Consider the following 19,137-nt stretch of genomic DNA (forward strand, 5'->3'; position numbering starts at 1 on the left):
ATAACATAATATTAGCTAGAACAGGCATAATATAAACCCCTCAAGTCAGCTGTGGCTGAAAACTAATTCCATTTATGTCAGTGTTGTTGCTTTGAATTTCTTATGATCTTCCCTCATCAAGTTCATGGAGAAACATTCTAGTCTCCGGAGTGGTGAAGACATCCTGAAATTAAATCTAGAAAGTCTTGTGCTTTTAATTGGAGCCTCAGTTTCAACCCTTCCAAATATATCATCCTTTTATTACTCTTGACATTTTCATTGTGAAATTTGTGTCATGGAAAACTATATAGCATTGTTAGCAACACCAGTTTCAGTCAAGTTGATGAGAAGACGACATTGGTCATTAATTATTTTCTTACGTGAATTATCACACTGAGCAAATAATTCCTAAAATATAACCAAGTTTGGTTTCAAGCATTGTGACCCAGTTCTTACGGTTTCTGGATCAAACTTGGTCTTTGGACTAGCCTATCCATGCTTGCTGGGACCCTGTATGAAAGTATCCAATTCTGAGTTAGTCAGAGACTTGGAAAATGTGGTATTTACCTGAGCAGTTACTCAGGAAATGTTAGACAGATTAAAAGCCATAGGTAATGGTAAAAGCCATGGACGACACGGTGGCACCAGTGGTTAGCGCTGCTGCCTCACAGCGCCAGAGACCCAGGTTCAATTCTCGCCTCAAGCAACTGTCTGTGTGGAGTTTGCACATTCTCCCAGTGTCTGCATGGATTTCCTCCCACAGTCCAAAAATGTACAGGTTAGGTGAATTGGCCATGCTAAATTGCCTGTAGTGTCAGGTGAAGGTGTAAATGTAGGGAAATGGGTCTGGGTGGGTTGCTCTCCGGAGGGTCGGTGTGGACTTGTTGGGCCGAAGGGCCTGTTTCCACACCTTAAGTAATCTAATCTAAACTGACCAGTTACATACTGAGCAACTACAAATCCCACTAATGCCCAACAAACCCCCAGTCCACTAATCTCACCCACCTGACACCTTACCCAGTCACTCACTCACTCTACCTACCCATTCATTGTCATTTATCACCCATTCATAATTGACATTTAAACTTGCCATATTAAAGCTACCTCCATAAAAAGGCAGCTTGGCTTGTCTTCCCCCGACTCTCTTGCAGTCTGAAAATGTTCTGAGAAATGCTATGTTCTGCTTTTCTGGAGAAACCAGGTTCAAAAGAACCAGCAAAAATTGTGGAGTAATGTCAACTGTATGCACTGGAAATGAGGTGATGTCTAGTTGCAATAGAAGAGTTTCTGAAAATTAAATTCTGACAAATTAAATGTAGAGATGTTAATCCCTTTGGCTGAAGAGGTTGAATTAGAGACACGCAAATCAATTTTCACAGAACTGGACTGACTCCAGAAGCATTGCAAATGATGGATCAGGCCTGATTGAGAAAGTGCCCATTTCTGACCAATCCCATTTTTACAGGCAGAGATAACAGAACAGGTCTTTAATCCCATGGGCAGCAAGGCTGAATTCAGCAAGCCCATTTCAAATCCACACTATTCAAACAAGCCTGATGGTTTCAAAGGCTTTTCAGGATGGAGTTGAATTGAGCTCTTGGGGCTAAAGGGATCCAAGGATATGGGAGTAAAATAGGAACAGACTATTAATTTGGATTATCAGTCAAGATTGAATGACAGGACAGGCTTGAAGACCCAAGTGGCTTACTCCTATTTTCTATGTTTCTATGTTTGACCTGTAGATTTTGGTGAAAGGTGGATTAGGTTTGTTTAGGTGTCAGATTTTTCAAATCCCCGGCTATTTAAACATGAAAAAAGAAGCTGAAGCTATCAGTAAGAGTTTAAAAAGTTGGATTACTGTGATTGACCTACCATTTAGTGTAGTTTAATAAAAGCCACTACAATCTGTTCTCGTAGTTTCAGTAGAATTCTTTGTCGATGTTTTCCAAGCCTGTTACACATGAGATTACTATGAATATTTGGCTGAGTTAAAATTTAAAAAGCCCCTATCTTAATTGGTGGTGGGAGGTGATTGCATGGGGGTGGTTGGTTCACAATGTGATTGAATGCTTAGTGAGTTTGCCAAATGTTTCACTGTTTGGGATGTGGTCACCTGAATAGAAATTTGTTTGAAACAGATAGAATACTTCAAATGGGTTTCATGAAATTCAGCATCAAGTGTGCATGAGAGGGAGCTGCATTAGATTTGTAAAATCACCTTTTTCTATCTTCACAAAGCTCCTATAGTCTTTTCAAAGCAGATACTCAGTGTGTGGCTGGGGGCGTGGCATGGAGGGAATATGAGTTGGCAACAATGTTAAGGAAATAGGGGAGTAAGGGCTAGAAGGTCTAGCTGTTTAATATAACTGGACCAAAGTTCCAGACAACTAACCACCTTTGAACCAACTTGTGTTATCATGCGCCTGTCTCGTGACTACTTACACTTGCTGCGTGGTTCAGAGGGTCCAATTCCACTTTACCATCTCTTTCAAGTGCTTTAAATAGATGTGCTTCCGCTAATTAGTGAAATTTCTGAAGTTACTTGCCTCAGTAGCACAAATCTAACCAGTAAAGGGGATGAGGATTCTGCCATTTGTGACTGAGATGAGAGAGTTTTTTTCCACAATGTTGAATTTGTGGAAAGCTCTAATCCAGAGAATGGTAGCTCGTCAGATGTTGAGGATGTGGACTCGTGCAAGAAAATGGAGTTGAGGGCGAAGATCATTCATGATCCTATTGAATGGAGCTAACAGGCTCAAGACAGCATATGGTTTATTCCCGCTCTTATTTTTATGTTCTTGGGCAATAGGAAATGGAAGGAGCTAAAAATAACAATGTGAGGGAACACACTCTGTTCTTCTCCAACCCATTTTACAACTTATTACCTACAATTATTTGCAAATATTAAAGCCCCTTTAGCCACAATAGCATTGCTAAGTGGCTGGAACCCTTGTAGCGAATAGACTTGCTTATAAAACCTAGGGTCTTGCATGTTTTTTTACAACTGTCAATTGTTAGTTCACTATCACAGGTTGATGTATCTGAACTTCTAAATGGCTCTTCATTTCTTCTGCTTTTCATGTCAATTTTCTTCATTTCTCCCAAAACATCATCAAATTGTCTATCTGATATATCCTCCTGAAATGAGCCATCTTTAATCAACCACAATCCTATCTTCATGTTGTTTAAGTGTCTCCTGTCTGACTATTAGGAACTGGGTCATACTGTTTAAATATAGAAAGCTGCAAGAAGTTCGGGCACAACACAAAAATGCTAAACAGGGCAGTTTTGATTGTGACTTCCATTTCTTTCCTCTTTGTTATTTCCTTGAACAGTAAATGAACTGTAAAAAAAACAGGGAAGGCCACCGATATCCTTAAGTGTTGCTTATGAATCAAAATGGTCTGTCATTTTTTTTCTGTTCTACTGTAGGAAAATAGCCAACTTAAGCATTAGTGAAAGAAAGTAGTATTGAAAAATATAGTTAATACTGCTGTCTGTACAGTCTATTCTCTTCAGTCATATCTTGGTTTCTCTATAGCATAGTGTGGTTGTGATACACAGTAAAGATTGTGTACTTAGAATCAATAAGCTGATCATTCACTGCCCTTTTCTGAGTTTAATGTTGTCTATCTTTGATTTTTGTACCTCTTTTAATAGTTAAAATAATGAGCTAAATTTGTAGTCATCAAATTGAACAATATTAATTCCAAATGTTTATAGCCTTGTAACCTTTTAAGGTCCTAAAACACCATCGACAATAAATTTTCTTATTGTTTAATTACTTAAGTTACATTAATATTTTATGCATGTATTTACCACAGTAAAGCAGTAGTTTGTGTATTGCTGATGAAAAATGACCCTTTTGTCACTTGAAAGCTATGTGATTAGAATGCTAAGCCAACATTTGAACGGTTTTGATAGCAGCTGAATGGTGTGTAAATACAAGCTGTTTATTTGCCAGAACCTTCCAGATTTATGATTACTATGGAAACCACATAATGAATGCTTTACAACCATCTGTGTGGTTTGACTTTTGCTGTGTTGTTTGTGTTTACTATGGTTAAAATTCTGCGAATGACTTGTCAAATGTCCGTGTCAGTTGCTAACAAAACTTAATTAATCACAAAGGTGACAAGCTGTCAATCATCCAGACCAAGACATCATTGATTGTTATATGCAATGGCCAAGAGAGTAGTGCTGATGATCAAAATGCCTGTGTATTTTTATTGTTTTATAAATTACACTGCAAGCCTATTATACATTCAACATAAATGCATTCTGTATTAAGATTATCTTTTTAAAAATTGGTCTGGTAATGCTGTTCCCAAAAGACTGGGTGGGTGCACAAGTACCAGTCTAATTTTCATGAATGCAGTTTTCTTTTCAAAATCTGTGTCAACCTCTGAAAGTGTGGAATTTCTTAAGCTTGGGGGTCTATCCTGCCTGAGAAGGTCTTATCTCTGTGGAGGAAAATATTGTTGAATGTATAATTGGAGATTCCCTTGGATAGGGAGGAGGTAATAATTGGCTAGAATTTCCACTAAACTTTTATACATGATGCCTCCTGCTGGTAAGTGAATGTGGCGCAACAACAGAATTAGATTCAGTTATGGTATCTCTTGGAGTCCTATTGCCATTCATTGGGTAAACAAATGAAAAAGCATCCACTTGAGTGAGATACAGGAAGCCTGCTGGTGTGTGTGTAATAGAACTGCATGATAAAATGTTAGCTGGGATTTATCCTTGGAAGACTTAAAGTTTCTAAAGGCTAATTGATGCTTAATTACTGCTATGCCATAAGAGGACCCCCAGCTTTGCCTCGTAATTTTTCTGTTTAACTTATTTTTCGAATCAACTTATTTTTCTAATCAACCAGTTTAGAGATGCTATTACACTGGTTCAGGTGGTACTTGAACCTGGGCCTCCCAGTCCAGAGCTGGGATACTACCACTGTGTCTGCTGTTTGTTCTGCACCACAAGAATCCTAATTTTTGTTTTCTGTTTTCCTTCTCCTATTTTTCTTATCAACCTGTTCAGAGATGATATTGCACACCTCTGGAGCAGGTGGGTCCTGGGCATCCTGGTCCAGGATGGGTCACTCCCGCAGAACCACAAGGGAGCTCTTTAGCATGCAACTTTTTCTTTTACACGGCCAGAGTGTTTTTTTCCCCCCTCAAAATCACTTGTAGTAATATATTATGAACAAGAAAGGAAAGACACTTTTGTGAATAGACTTTATCCTGTATATTTTTCCACCACCAGGAAAACTGTGTGGCCATTTGTGTTTTAACCAACCAAAGTCTGTTACGGGTAATTCTGACATCAAAAAAGTGAGAGGGGACATGGTCGGAAGAGGTGGAGGAAACTACATGAAAACAGAGGGAGGGGGAAATGAAATGAAGCACTCCATCCCTCACAGTGCTCAGCTCTCTCTCAATGCATTAAGAACATTGGTAGACATTGCATGATCGCTCTCCAGTGACACCCAGGATCAAATGTAACAGCAGAGAGGATAGGCAATCAGCACAGATGACCCCCTCCACAGAGCACTGCCTGGACTTGTTTATAGGCAGCCTGACCAGGCCCAGGAGCAGACCCACAAGGACATCCTCCAATCTGCCTGCACTCCTCTGCACTGGGTGCCCAAAGATCAGGAGTGTCGAGCTGAAATACATCCAAAAGTACTAAAACGGGTTTATCAAATGAATAAAAAAGAAGTGGGATATATCTTTGGATGACATGAAGTTTTAAAAGGCTGATTGATGCTTCATGATATGACTAGCTGCAATGAAATAAATGTTGCAAGGATCTTTAGGAAAATTAATATTGTAAATCAAGCAGATATGTATAAAATATTTCCGGTGAAGTTAGCTTTGTTATTGCAGCAAATTCTTTAAACCCAATCCCATGTCATTCCATTCTTCCCATGCCATCCCTCTCATGCCCATACCCATTATATCACTTTCATCCTTCCCATATAATCCCAATGCCAACCTAATCTCCCATGTCTCCAACGCATTTCTTTTGTCTGCATTCTCTCCCTTGCCATCCCCTGTCTCTCCCTCCCTTTAACATCCTCATTCTATGCTTTCATTTCCCACTTTGCTACAATGCCACTGTCACCCATCATGCCAGCTGCAACCACCTTTGCTATTCCTTGTCTCCCCATACCATCAATCAGCCCACTAGTATTCATGATCACATTCCAGTTTTCCATCTGCTCTTCCCACTTCTTCTTTGTCAAGAGCGTAGTGACTGTGTTCAGGAAATGGCAAGAGCTGAGGGGCAGAGCACAGTGAGTAGTGCTGAGAAATGATAAGAACTGATGCCTGCTGACACCAGAGTACATCAAACACAGGCCATAACTAGAGCCAGGGCATAGAAGCTGTAGTCCCATAATCAAAGTCAGAGACCAGGAGCTCTCGATCCCATGATTGGGGCCAAAGAGCACGAGATGGTGCCCCATAACTTGGATCAGAGAAAGGAGCCCAGGGGCCAATAACTGTGGCATGTGTGCCTGTCTCTATGTACTCAGTCAAGCCATTGACTAATCAGAAATTTCAGACAGATAAAAGCTGCTATAGATACTTTGTTTCTCATGTATCCCTCAACAACATTGATTCAAACACCTCATCGTTAAAAAGATTGATTACGAAAGCAGTCTTACAAGGTTTAAATGTTCTGAAAATGAAATTTTGACAGTCATTCTCCACAAATAATGAAAATCAGTGAGTTATTTATTAGATCAAAAAATACATAACATTACTGATATATAACAAATATTATTTTGAGGTAAAGGTTCTGCAATTGCTTTGAAGTTGTTAATTTCTAGTCAGTTTATATTTTCATAACGCTTATCACTTTTCTACTTTTCAACCTATGCCGAAGCATTTATTTAAAATGACAGGCGAGTTTTGAAAATTCAATTGTGAAAATATTTTCAAAAATCCTCTCAATATCAGTAAGTGTTGTGAATACAGAATTATTTAAAAGTAACTTCATCCTTTACAACCATCCATATTTTACAGCAAAAAATTTTAGTCTGCTGTAGTTTGTTTCTAAAATCATAGAATCCCTACAGGCCCTTCAGCCCAACAAGTCCACATCGACCCTCCGAAGAGTAACCCATCCATACTCATTCCCCTACCCAATAACTCTACATTTACCCCTGACTAATGCACCTAACCTACACATCCCTGAACACTAAGGGCAATTTAGCATGGTCAGTTCACCTAACCTGCACATCTTTGGATTGTGGGAGGAAACCAGAGCACCCGGAGGAAACCTACATAGACATGGAGAATGTGCAAACTCCACACAGACAGTCACCCAAAGCTAGAATCGAACCCAGGTACCTGCTAACTACTGAGCCACTGTGCCGTCCCTTTTTTTTGGTCGATCAGTGGAGCAAATCAAGATGATAGTGAAGACTTACAAATGGGGGACATAAATACAGAGATTTACTGAATATGCAGAAAGAAATCTGTTGATGCAATAACTTTTATATGTTCCAGGTTTTCGCAATTCACAGTCAATGTTCATTTTGTTCTAAATTACTGGAAAACTTATTTTCCTGTATTTAAATATTAAATTATAATTTTTGATATAGTGTAGACTACATCTTGCTCACAAGATTAGCTGCAAATCAGTTGGGCAGGAATTAAGATTTTAGGTTGTATTGTAATTTTCAACTGCTGGGCTAATATCTTCTGAATGTGCATTTTTAATCACATTAGTCCCTGTTTTGTGCTATAGTGTATTCTTTTCCATTTGGAATAATACACTTATACTGTGCTCTTCAGATGAGGTCATGTTATGAGTCATTCAAACTGGGTTAGATTTCCTTTTTACTGAGCTTGTTTCAACTTATACTGAGCTGCTGCTTTGTTTTTGATTGGGTATTTCATCAGCATCAAGCATTGATTCAATTAACAGCCACTTTTAAGCAGGAGGGTCTCCTCCGCAATGGTGGATAATCTGGTTCCTCTGAGTGATTTTTTTCATGTACATAAATTATACAGTATTTATGATAGTTATTTATTTTTCTCTTCACCACCCATCCCCTTCCCCCACACATACACAGAAGAAGAGAATGATTTCCAACAACCTCTATCACGATTCGATGAAACTGAAAAGAAGCAGCAACAGAGTGGTGGGAGTAAAACAGGTACAGTGATTGAAACTATTTTTGAATAGGCAAAGGTGAAGATATTTCTACCATTAATTGCTAGAAGGTGTTCCTGGTGGCTTAAGTTTTCCTTGTCTATTTTGTCAGGCAAATAGTGGAGTAACCACATTGGAACAAAATTAATGCAATTCCACTTGGAGCAAGGCAGTTTTCCTAACGTTTGAGTCACTGGATTACTTTGTTTGAGATTGAGCATCATTTTCCCTCAAATACTCACTTTACCCTTTGAATTATATACATTTGTAAAAACTAGCTACCTAGGATAGATGCTTGTTGTCTTGACATCAAGAATTAACTTATTTAATTCTTTTCTATAGTTCTCTCATGCATCATGTTTCAGTGTATACAGTGACATCAAGCTGTTCAACTGGGGAGAACACGCAGTCAAATATGTCATCACCTGATGACTGCACAGTTGCTATTTCCACAGTGGTAGCTGTACAGTACAAATGCTTAAAATCAGAAATGCAAACAGAAAATGCTGGAAATATTCAGATAAGGCAGCATTTGTGGAGAAAGGAACAGCTAACATTTAAGGTTGATTTTTCAGATTGTGACGAAAGATCACTGAAACCTTAATCGTTTTTGTCTCTTTCTGCAGAGCAGCTTGACTTTTTCAGCATTTTCTATTTTTATGTCACTGTATAATGTTTAGGCATAGAAATTCTGATTGCTGGTTCCCTTCTATTTCCCTGGCTGGTTACTAATATCTTGGTACAGTAGAACTTGGAATCTTGCTCAACCTCTCTAGTTTTGTCATTACACCAGTTGTAGTATAGTGTGTTACACCATTGGTATGTGTTCGTTTTCCTCTTTGAGTGTGTTTCCTCAAAGTGAGGTAGTCCTTTCAGATAAAGTACTTGCCCACCCAATTTACTACTTTTTAAAATATTTTAATGTAATTGTTTTGGAAGTTTACATTTTTAAAAGGAGAAATACATATTTATGTGAGATAAGTGTGTTGGGTTTTTGCTGGGAGGTTTGTGCTGATTCTGCTTCAAATGGTTCAATAGTAGGTAAGTTCCTTTCATTTAAAAACTGTCTCCAAAAATTTTTTAAGATGTGCATTTTTCTAATTTCCAAGTTTTTTGATGTGTTGTATTTGATGATATTCACTGATTAGTTAATTCAAGCATTTGAGAATTACTCCATGACCATTTAATTGGTGCAGAAGAGTATAAATTTGGTATTTTTAAGCTTTAGATTTCCTCCTCCCCCCCCCCCCCCCCCCCCCGCCCCCATATGACCAACGTATAAAAAGGAATTGATAAAATGTAAATTGGGGATTCATAATTGTGCAAACATTTAGAGAATCACATTTCTACCAAAGATCATGCTTGAGAAAGAAAATTACATTTATCGTGATGACCATTTTTAACAGCCCAATTGGGTTGAAGAGTAATAGTGTATAGACTCAAACTACAAGCCAATCTGTATCGCATTCCACCACCTTCCCCCCCCCCCCCCCCCCCCCCCCAAAAAAAATGTATCAGTACCACAGAGCCTCCGTGCATGGTAGGCAAAATTTCTCTTAAATGTGATTAACTCTCTTCCAATCATCACTTTCTACAGCAACCCCTATGGGAAGTTGAGGAACTAGTCTGGCTTTTTATCCAATTTTATGTACTTATGTGGCAGGAGCAAAGCTCATATGTATTGATTTGTGTATGTGGGGGCCACTTGAGAAGGATTTATAAAATAAGCCAATTTAGTTGTGCCTGAATTACTTTGTAATGACTCAATTACCTTTATTCCTGTGCAAAAGAGATTTAGGTGAATAAATTAGCAAATCATCATTGGGGAAGTGTCACCATTACAGGACAGCTTATAGACATAATACACAGTTGCTGTCACACCTTTAGGATTCTGATATAGACATCTGTGTATACTTTGTGGTTTAGTGAAACAGACTTCTGTCATTCAGAGGCTGACATGGGCCCTAGAGTTACCCTGGGGACCAGCAATGTAGATGTCTCTGAAAAGGTCAACATGACACAGGCTCTTATGATCGACCCACTGCTCTGTCTGCTTTGATAAAAATCAGATAAACTTAAGACTGCTAATTGATCTGCAGCCCAGTTAAATGTTGGCCATGCATATCTTCATTGCATGTGATTAGTGTAAAAAGCAAATGAAGACTGCTTAAATGTGAAATGCTGGTGACACACCGAATAAAAATCAGAACAGAACGTACCTGGATCGGGAGAAGTTTTACATAAATTATTATCTGATATAATTATTAACTCAAGACCAACTACTATAGTTCCATTGGATCATCCAAGTGTGACCTTGCACAGTTGCATTTAATTTCTAGTAGGGTTGAAAACATACTACTGCTCAAGGACATTGAATTTGCTATAACAACTCCAAGACATACCGTGTAGGGTAAATCTGCTTATTAGAAATGTACACCTCCCCACAATTAAATGAGGCTTTGCAATTGTATCTGTAATGTGTCCTGCAAGGAAATGCAGTCAGGGCTATCTTCCTCATCATTTACACCAAATATGTCATTGCTTTAGTGCTGCCAAACAAAGAATGGGTGGACAGGCAGTATATGCACAGGAAGTTACTTTTCAGATCCTTTCCTATGATGGCATATGGAGAGGAAACAACTCACTTTGAGGATAGCCCACAGAGGAAGTTAGAAGCAAGTTGCTGTTAGATTTTGGGTTACACATAAGGTTCACATAAAGGAAGTGGTCAGTGGGTCATCTAATGACAATATTTGAGGATATCCAGAAAACGCAGCAAATGGTTACTTGTCTTGGTTTGTTTGAGAGGTTTTTAAAAAAGTTATTCCTATTGTTTCGCTGTATGATAACAATGAAATTCTTTAAATGTTGACATAGTACTTGATATAAACAATTGAGATGATGCTGCTGTTCACTAATGACCTTTGCCCTTATCTAACTAGTTAACTATGTAACCCTAGAAGTTCAGTTGCTATGCAGATCAGAAAGTAGACAAGGGTATTTCTTTCTTGCTGAGCATCCTTTAATATGAACTTCTGACCTTGCTGAAGAATGTCAAATATTTTCAGTCCGACTTAGCCTTACAGAGAGGAAACTATTTGAAGTTTTTAAAGTGCAAATAAAATATTTCTAGTTATCGTGGATTACACTTCATCAGCACTGCCTACTTGTACCAAATCTCTCTCATTTTAAATGTTGGTCATTTTTGATTAATGAGTGAAAGTTACCACTTTAAAAAAAAATGTTATTACTGTCATCCCATTGAGGAAGCTTTCCCAATTTTATTGTTTTGAATGTAGAGGTGCAAAAGAAAGAGCAAGCTTGAACGTTGGAGAAGTTTTAATGGAATTTTATATTTTCCCCTTTTCCTCAGGCTTTTGGTCTTGCAACTTGCTCATACCCTTGCAACTAATCTGATCATAAGTGATGATGTCACATCTGATTCCTTTCTCCCATTACCCCATTTCCTGAATTCCCCGCCCTCCCCACCCCAACCAAATTTCACCACCCAATGTTTTGGTGAGGGCTGCAGGAAGTGGTCCATGAGGAAGTGTGAATTCAAGTTAAGGGTGATGAAAAGAAGTTCTTGCAAATCAATGTGTGGAATGGACTCCCTCCATCATCTGTGCAATGTTCTGCGTAGACCCATGACATCTCAGGCCAGCACTGGACGAATACCCAGTAATCTTCCGACTGTCAGGGACTTCAGCTGACAGAGGCTTCCCCAACTTCTTTTTATTCATTCATGGAATCAGGACATTGCTGGCTATGTCAACATTTGTTGCACATCCCTAATTACCGAGACGGCAGTTAAGAGCCAACCACATTGCTGTGGTTCTGAAGTCATGTGTAGGCCAGATCAGGTAAGGACGGAAGTTTCCTTCCCTAAAGGACGTTAGTGGACCTGATGGGTTTTTCAAACAATCAATAGTGGCTTTACGGTCATAATTAGACTCTCTAATTCCAGCTTTTTATTGAATTCAGATTTCACTATCTGCCATGGTGTCATTTAAATCCAGGTTCCGGGAACGTTAACTAGATCTCTAGATTAACAACCCAGTGATAGTGCCACTAGGCCATCACCTCCCGTGGAAGGTGCTGGAATGTGTTCGTGAAATAGTCACAAGCACTTGCCCTGATTCTACACATGAGCTCTCAGAAACCTGCGATAATGTAATTGCTATGACTGACGTCCTCTATTGTTATTGTTCTTCTCGTGGACTCACTGATAACACTGTTGGCTTTGCCTTTCTGAGCCTTTGGTCATGCCCTGCAGTCATGCACACTAGGAATAGTCATTTAAAAAACCTTTTCTGATGATTTATATTTTTCTTGTATTAAATATGAACTTAATTGCATCTTTGAGCCAGATCTATCCTTACAGACACTTCTGAGTTTAAAAACTGACCTCTAAAACTAGTATTTTTAAAATGAAAACACAATGGATTATAAATTCATGTTGGGCTAGAGCATAAAACAACAGTGAAATGGAGTTGCCTGGAAGAACGTAAAAGAAGAGAAAATTGGGCAGCAAGAAGACAATTTATCCTATCTTTCCAAAACCCATTTTTATTCGTGCCTTTACAATATGAGCCAACGTTCAAAATGCACAAGAGAGTGACCAGGAAGAAAAATAAGACAATTGTTAAAATTCATTTTGTTTTGGGGAAAAATGTATTTTAGAAAGGGCAGGTGAAAAATGTAGCCATGTTAATTAGACATGAATAAAGAAAGAAATATGAAAGATAATAAACCAGCATATCCCATATTTTGAATCCTGTTTAAAATGCTTTTTTTGATCATCTAGAATTAATGGTTCAGCACTGGAGATAGTCCTGAATCTCAGTGGCTTTATTTCTGTAATGCTGTTTCTACGCATTTCTATGGGCTAAAAGCTTAAAAACTAGTTACCATGTAGAAGTAAGACTTTTAACTTTTTTTTTAAATATCTTTTTCTGAATGTCTTAAAAAAAATTAAATTATTTTAGATTATTCCTTTTAGATTATTTTTAAACTAAAATGATTATTCCTTTAAGCGTATATGTGTTTATTCAGTGAGTACCAAATGATTAGTTAACTTACACCAGAATATTAGCTAGCCTTATTACATATTCAACTGTTCAGACACCATATTTCCATTAATATTTAGTATACACAATCACTAAATTGAAGTGAGACAGAATTTGATATCCAGAACATTTAGATAATATCAATTTTCAATGGCAAACTCTTCAAAGCTGGTACTACAGCTCATTTTAGATTATTTGTACCTCACTGATTTATTAGGGGATTGATTTTTTTTAAATTAGCTAGGTAGCAGCAAATTTTTAATTTGAACAGATGTTTGGATAAATTACTCCACTTTGTGCAACTTGATCAGCTAACTTCAGAAGTAATCTAGATTTACAACAGGACTTAGAATACTCTGTACTGAGTTGCAGTGAGATGTAAACAAGGCGAAACTGTATTTAGTGCTTTTATTACTATTAATGCTACTTTTTTAAAAAAAATCTATAAATTGGGTATTTAACATTTATTTTAAAGAATGCATAAAATAAGTTTTACCTCATGTAAAGTACATGAGAGTGAACATAACCTTTTTCAAAATAAATAGCTATTAAAGTTTAGACATTAGTTCTTTACTTTGTCATGATGAAAAGATATTAAGATAAACCCTTGAACTATGTTGGGACTAATGGAGTACATGTGAAAATAAGATTTATTTTGCTTGATTAATTGAATTGTAAATTGTTCTCCATTCTCTGATACTAGTTTTCTTGTCCCATAATGAGAGGCAAAACAATACTGAGGTCATTTGATATGAAACAATTTTACAAATTTTTGAGATATGCACAAATAATCTGCTTAAATGTATAGTTGTGACATGCATCGCAATTAAGCAACCAACTTGACCTGCTTTATCGAGATCACATTGTAGGTTGTGAGATAAACTGCCACAGTTAATCAAACACAGCCCCAGAATTAATGGTTGCTTAACGGGGTTATAGTGTAATCTAGAAAGTTCATGACCTCATGAGCATAGGATATTGCAAAATAACCTATTACTAGAAATATTAAAACTTTCAATTGTTGGGCTTCTGTTAGTTCATCTATAAATAAAAAATCAAAAATGCTTTTGTTAAAAAGTTATCCATCGTCAAATTACAGGTTAGTTTAAGAACCACGAAACTATGTCCGTGAATTTGAGAAAAATGAATAATAAGATTCAATTTGATATCTTAAGACAATGTTATTGTCAAACTGAGCTTTAGGTCTCCATGCATTCTTTCAGCATGAGCATGTACCACATTAATAGTCAAAATTTTAATAAAATCATTTAGTGAAGTGGGTTACTAAATAATTAAATAGAGATTAACCTTTGCCAAATATAAATAATATCAAAAACAGTATTTTAAAATAGAGCTTATTACCTCTGCTGCTGGAGATTGACAGCAGCGATATTTTTCCGCCTGTTTATAAACACAATTTCCCAAATGGCTCAGTGGTTAGCACTGCAGCCTCACAGGGCCAGGAACCTGGGTTCGATTCCAGCCTTGGGCGACTGTCTGTGTGGAATTTGCACATTCTCCCAGTGTCTGCGTGGGTTTTCTCCCACAGTCCAAAGATGTGCAGGTCAGGTGGATTGGCCTTGCTAAATTAATTTCCCGTAGTGTTAGGTGCATTAGTCAGAGGGAAATGAGTCTGGGTGGGTTACTCTTCAGAGAGTCAGTATGACTTGTTGGGCCAAGGGCTTGTTTCCACAATGTAGGGAATCTAATCTGTTGAGCATTGTTGGCCCAATAAAGAACTGATTAGCTTTAGGTAAAGATGTGGATCTTGATTCAGATCCTACTTTATTTTAAAGATCCCTGTACCTTTGAGAAATAGGGTGAAATGATATATTAACAATGTTGTGGCTTTTTAAACTTTAGAATGTTGTTGATTGCTTCAGAATAGTTTGAATGGGCTGTACTAGTCTGGAATTTGTCACAGCTATTGAAATGTGCACAATGCTTTCAGAACAGATTGTAGATATGGTTGTGCCACTGTCAGGTAGTTAACCACAGATCATCATTATATCAATTAGATAGAATTCTATCAATCAGAGTCCAGTTTCCAACCAATGAGCGCTCTTCCCTCATACAATATAAATAATTGGTATTTTTGTGAATGTTGAGAGTAAGATGAAAAGCTTCAACAAAATATCTCATTGATATATATATATATGCAGTTCTGCCAATAGATTGTAACCCATCCCCACTTTAATAGATTGCATACTTGTGTGTTTTGTGTTGGTCCCTTAGATATGCATATTATATTGTTAGTTCTATTCCAACCTGTCATAATACTTGAGACACAAAATTATTTTCTCAATAAGTTGTGGCATAAATTTGTCTCTGGAGAATCAGGGACCACAACTCCAATTTATATTTCGATATCACTTTTCATAAAACATCCTGATGAATTTCTCAGGTACTTATTAAAATGGGAACCAAGATAGACTAGGAACAATGAGGAGAAATGATCGAAAATTTAGCTGGAGGCATGGTGGTTCAGGGAGAGAATCATAGTCTATGTTCTAGGTAGCTAAAGGTTTACCCTTTGAGTGATTAAAATTGGGGATATTTAATAGCATGAGTATCTCAAAGGCTATGGGACTAGAGGGGATAACCGAAAAGTAGGGGGATTTTAAAATTGAGATGCTGCATCATCAGGAGTTAACGAATACATGGGTGAAGGCTGAATGGAATTTCTTTTGGGTTTGGACACAACAAAATTTTGGATGACCTTAAGATGGTCAAGGATAGAATGTCGGAGACTAACTAGGTGTGCTTTGGAATATTCAAGTCAGGGATGAAAACGAAAGGTAAGTATAATGCATTGGTCCAACTTATGGCAATCACTGCCAATATTCCCATTGCAATGAATTCTGGGTCAGTGATCTATTCATGTAAATCAAATAGATTATGATATATAAAAAGTGTAGCAGCTGTTATCTAGACAATATGAACATCATATTCAAAGTAAAATTAAGGTTTTCTCTACAAAATAAACTTTTTGATAGGCTGACCATCTCTTTAATACATTTTAAACTTTCACCTCCCATTTATTTCCAACTATTTTTATTCTGTGGTTTTGTATTCCAAAGCGCGCACTCAGTCAAATGTAAAAGTGTCTATACTGTAATTCTAATCCTTTGCGGCTGGATTTTTGAATTAATAATGACATTTTGTTTAGCTATTAAAAAAGATGAAAAAGACAAAGCCACTGACTACTCCAATTACTACCAAGGATTGTGGGATTGCTCAGGAGATCAGTCTGATGAACTGTCTTTTAAACGTGGTGATGTCATTTATATTCTTAACAAGGTAAGCTTATTTTCTTGGATTAAAAGCACTATTAATCACTGATTTGAAAATGTTAAACTACAAGGTTATTAATTGGAAATAGTGGTAATTTACTCTTGAATTTATATGAGCACTGATGTATACTTTTAGATGCATTCATATTTGTTCTTTACTACAGTGCAGTTTACAAAGAAAAACATTTAAGTGGTAACAATGAATTTTTATTTTAAAAAGCTATTTTGATATTACAATATTCAATTAGAGCATCAGTTCAGAATCACAGAAATCAGAAAAAAAAAACTCTTCAATGTTTGGAGTCATACCTAGCACAAAGAAATATGGCCTTGGTTGTTAGAAGCCAATCATCTCAGTCCTAGGATATCTCTACAGAAGTTCCTTAGGGATTTGTCCTTGGCCCAAACATTTTCAGCTGCTTCATCAGTGACTTTTCCTCTCTTACAATGTTGGAAATTGGAATGTTTGCTCATGATCAGTGTTCATTTGCAGCTGTTCAGATAATGAAGCTGTCGATATTTGTGTGTGCTTATTGTAATTTGGAGGCATCTTGTAATTTGGAGTCCACTGAAACATAAGGTTGATGATGCTCAATTCAAAGAGATCTAACTTTATTTATTCTCTATTACAAGGGAGAAGCTTACAGGGTTTACAGAAGGGATTGCTTGGGTTGCAGGTTTCCCTGTAGTGGCTGATGCCATTTTAAAAAGAATTGCTCATTAGAAATGCTATACCAGCATTTATTTCTTAGAGACCATTTGAGAGTCAACAACATTTCTGGGTGTGCAGAATCGCAGATAGCCAAGATCGGGTAAGGACAACAGATTTCCTTCCCTAAAAGACATTAGTGAAAGGGTGGAAGGTATAGGGGAGATGTCAGGGGTGGGTTCTTTACCCAGAGAGTGGTGGGGGCATGGAATGCGCTGCCCATGGGAGTGGTAGAGTCAGAATCATTGGCGACCTTTAAGCGGCATTTGGATAGGTACATGGTGCTTAATCTAGGTTAGAAGTTCGGCACAACATCGTGGGCCGAAGGGCCTGTTCTGTGCTGTATTGTTCTATGTTCTATGTCTGTTTTTACAATAATGAAGTGGTTACACGGCCACTATTAGACTTGCTTTTAATTCCAGATTTTTTTTTTAAACTGAATTAAAATTGCATCATGATAGGATTTGAATCCATGTCCCCAGATCGTGAATTTGAGGTTCTGGATTGCTGATCTAGTGATGTAATCACTACACCAACACCTCCCCTGCAGGCACATGGCTTTTGCAAGTGTGGCATGCCAACTCTGCCACGTAACAGAACTGAATGTGATATTGTTCCTTGAGGTGATGTATTATGATAGTGCATCACTCAAATCAGTGCCCAGTATCCTGGCAGTAATCGTAATCCCTTTATCCTGTGGCAGTCTGTTAAACCTACTTCATTCCAGCTATCTCAACAAGTCAAAGGCTGGTTACTGGGCAACAAATGTAAAAAAAAAATTAAAGCCATAAGAAATTTATTAATAAAATGCATACTGTATTCACATGTAAACTAATGCACATGCGCATACCCTTAATGTCAATCTTCCATGTTTCGTTATCTATCCTAGTTGTCCTAAGCAGTACTGCTTTACTGCCTGCAGCATGCCGAGTGGAGGATTGTTCAGTTTCAGTGAAGGCGACCACAATCAGCAGCTCTTGGCCTAGAAGATCCAACTTCAATCTGCACAATGTCTGTGTGGTTGTGGAGTTGGATTTCTAAGTTGGCTGACAGACAACAGCGTTTTCAGAGTGGCACTGATGAGATGTAAATGTTGTCTTCCTCAGAAGGAAGCAGGTTATATCTCCATGTATCCACTTTCAGTCCTGTCACCTATCTGAATAGTTCATTAAATAACTGATTTCAGGCCTGCTGTGAATTCTTGAAAGCCCCTTTGAACACTGGCTATGATGCCAATAGTCTTGAGTTTGATGGCAGCAAGCTGACCATTCACGATAAGCTGCCATTCAAGCTCAGACTAAGATTTGAGCATGAGTGCTTGTTTTGTAATAGAAGCAAAGACATTGACCATAAAACACTAGCTCCACAAGTGCATTAATTGTTTTGATCACCAGTACTATGTTTGAAAGGATGGGCTCCAGATTTTGTTAAAAGCACCTGTGCCCACTTACTGCTGGACACTTCTGTTTTTCCTAACATTAAGTGAAATCTTTCTGGCAGACTTCCTAATGCATCAGACATTTTGTTGAGTTTAACCATCACTCCATTCAGCTGCAGCTTGGCTACTGAAGCCCTCATCCTCTTCAACAGAACATGTGCACAACCTCACCAACTGGCAAGCCATGGCTGCAGCCTCTTACTACATGCAGGTTCAGCTACTATCTAGCCTCTAAGATAAGTGCAGTGCTATTGTCTGTTTTATCATCAGTCTCTTCTTGCTGTTCTTCCATTACCTGGCTAGGTTACACGTCTTGCATATCTGAAAGGAAGTTGGACTAGCAATACTTTTGTGCCAAAAAGGTGAGGTTGAAGAAGCTAACAAGTATATGCTATGTCACCTGCAGCTTGCAAGTCAAGAGGTATTAGGGAATGAGGAGGAACTGGATGTGAGAAAAAGAAATGTCCAACAAATCCATTTTAA

At 37.7% G+C, this 19,137-nt stretch overlaps 1 protein-coding gene across 3 annotated transcripts in view; it reads left to right on the plus strand.

Annotated features, from left to right (window-relative positions):
• Positions 1-19,137, plus strand: part of skap2 (src kinase associated phosphoprotein 2) — a 268,727-nt gene that overhangs the window by 208,116 nt on the left and 41,474 nt on the right. For all 3 annotated transcript variants that reach the window (XM_072575075.1, XM_072575074.1, XM_072575076.1), the window contains 2 exons: positions 8,066-8,149; positions 16,384-16,514. In XM_072575075.1, the coding sequence (XP_072431176.1) occupies positions 8,066-8,149; positions 16,384-16,514 (215 nt within the window). The remainder of the gene's footprint in view (positions 1-8,065; positions 8,150-16,383; positions 16,515-19,137) is intronic.

Source organism: Chiloscyllium punctatum, chromosome 8 (genome assembly GCF_047496795.1).
Source record: "Chiloscyllium punctatum isolate Juve2018m chromosome 8, sChiPun1.3, whole genome shotgun sequence".
Taxonomy (NCBI): Eukaryota; Metazoa; Chordata; class Chondrichthyes; order Orectolobiformes; family Hemiscylliidae; genus Chiloscyllium; species Chiloscyllium punctatum.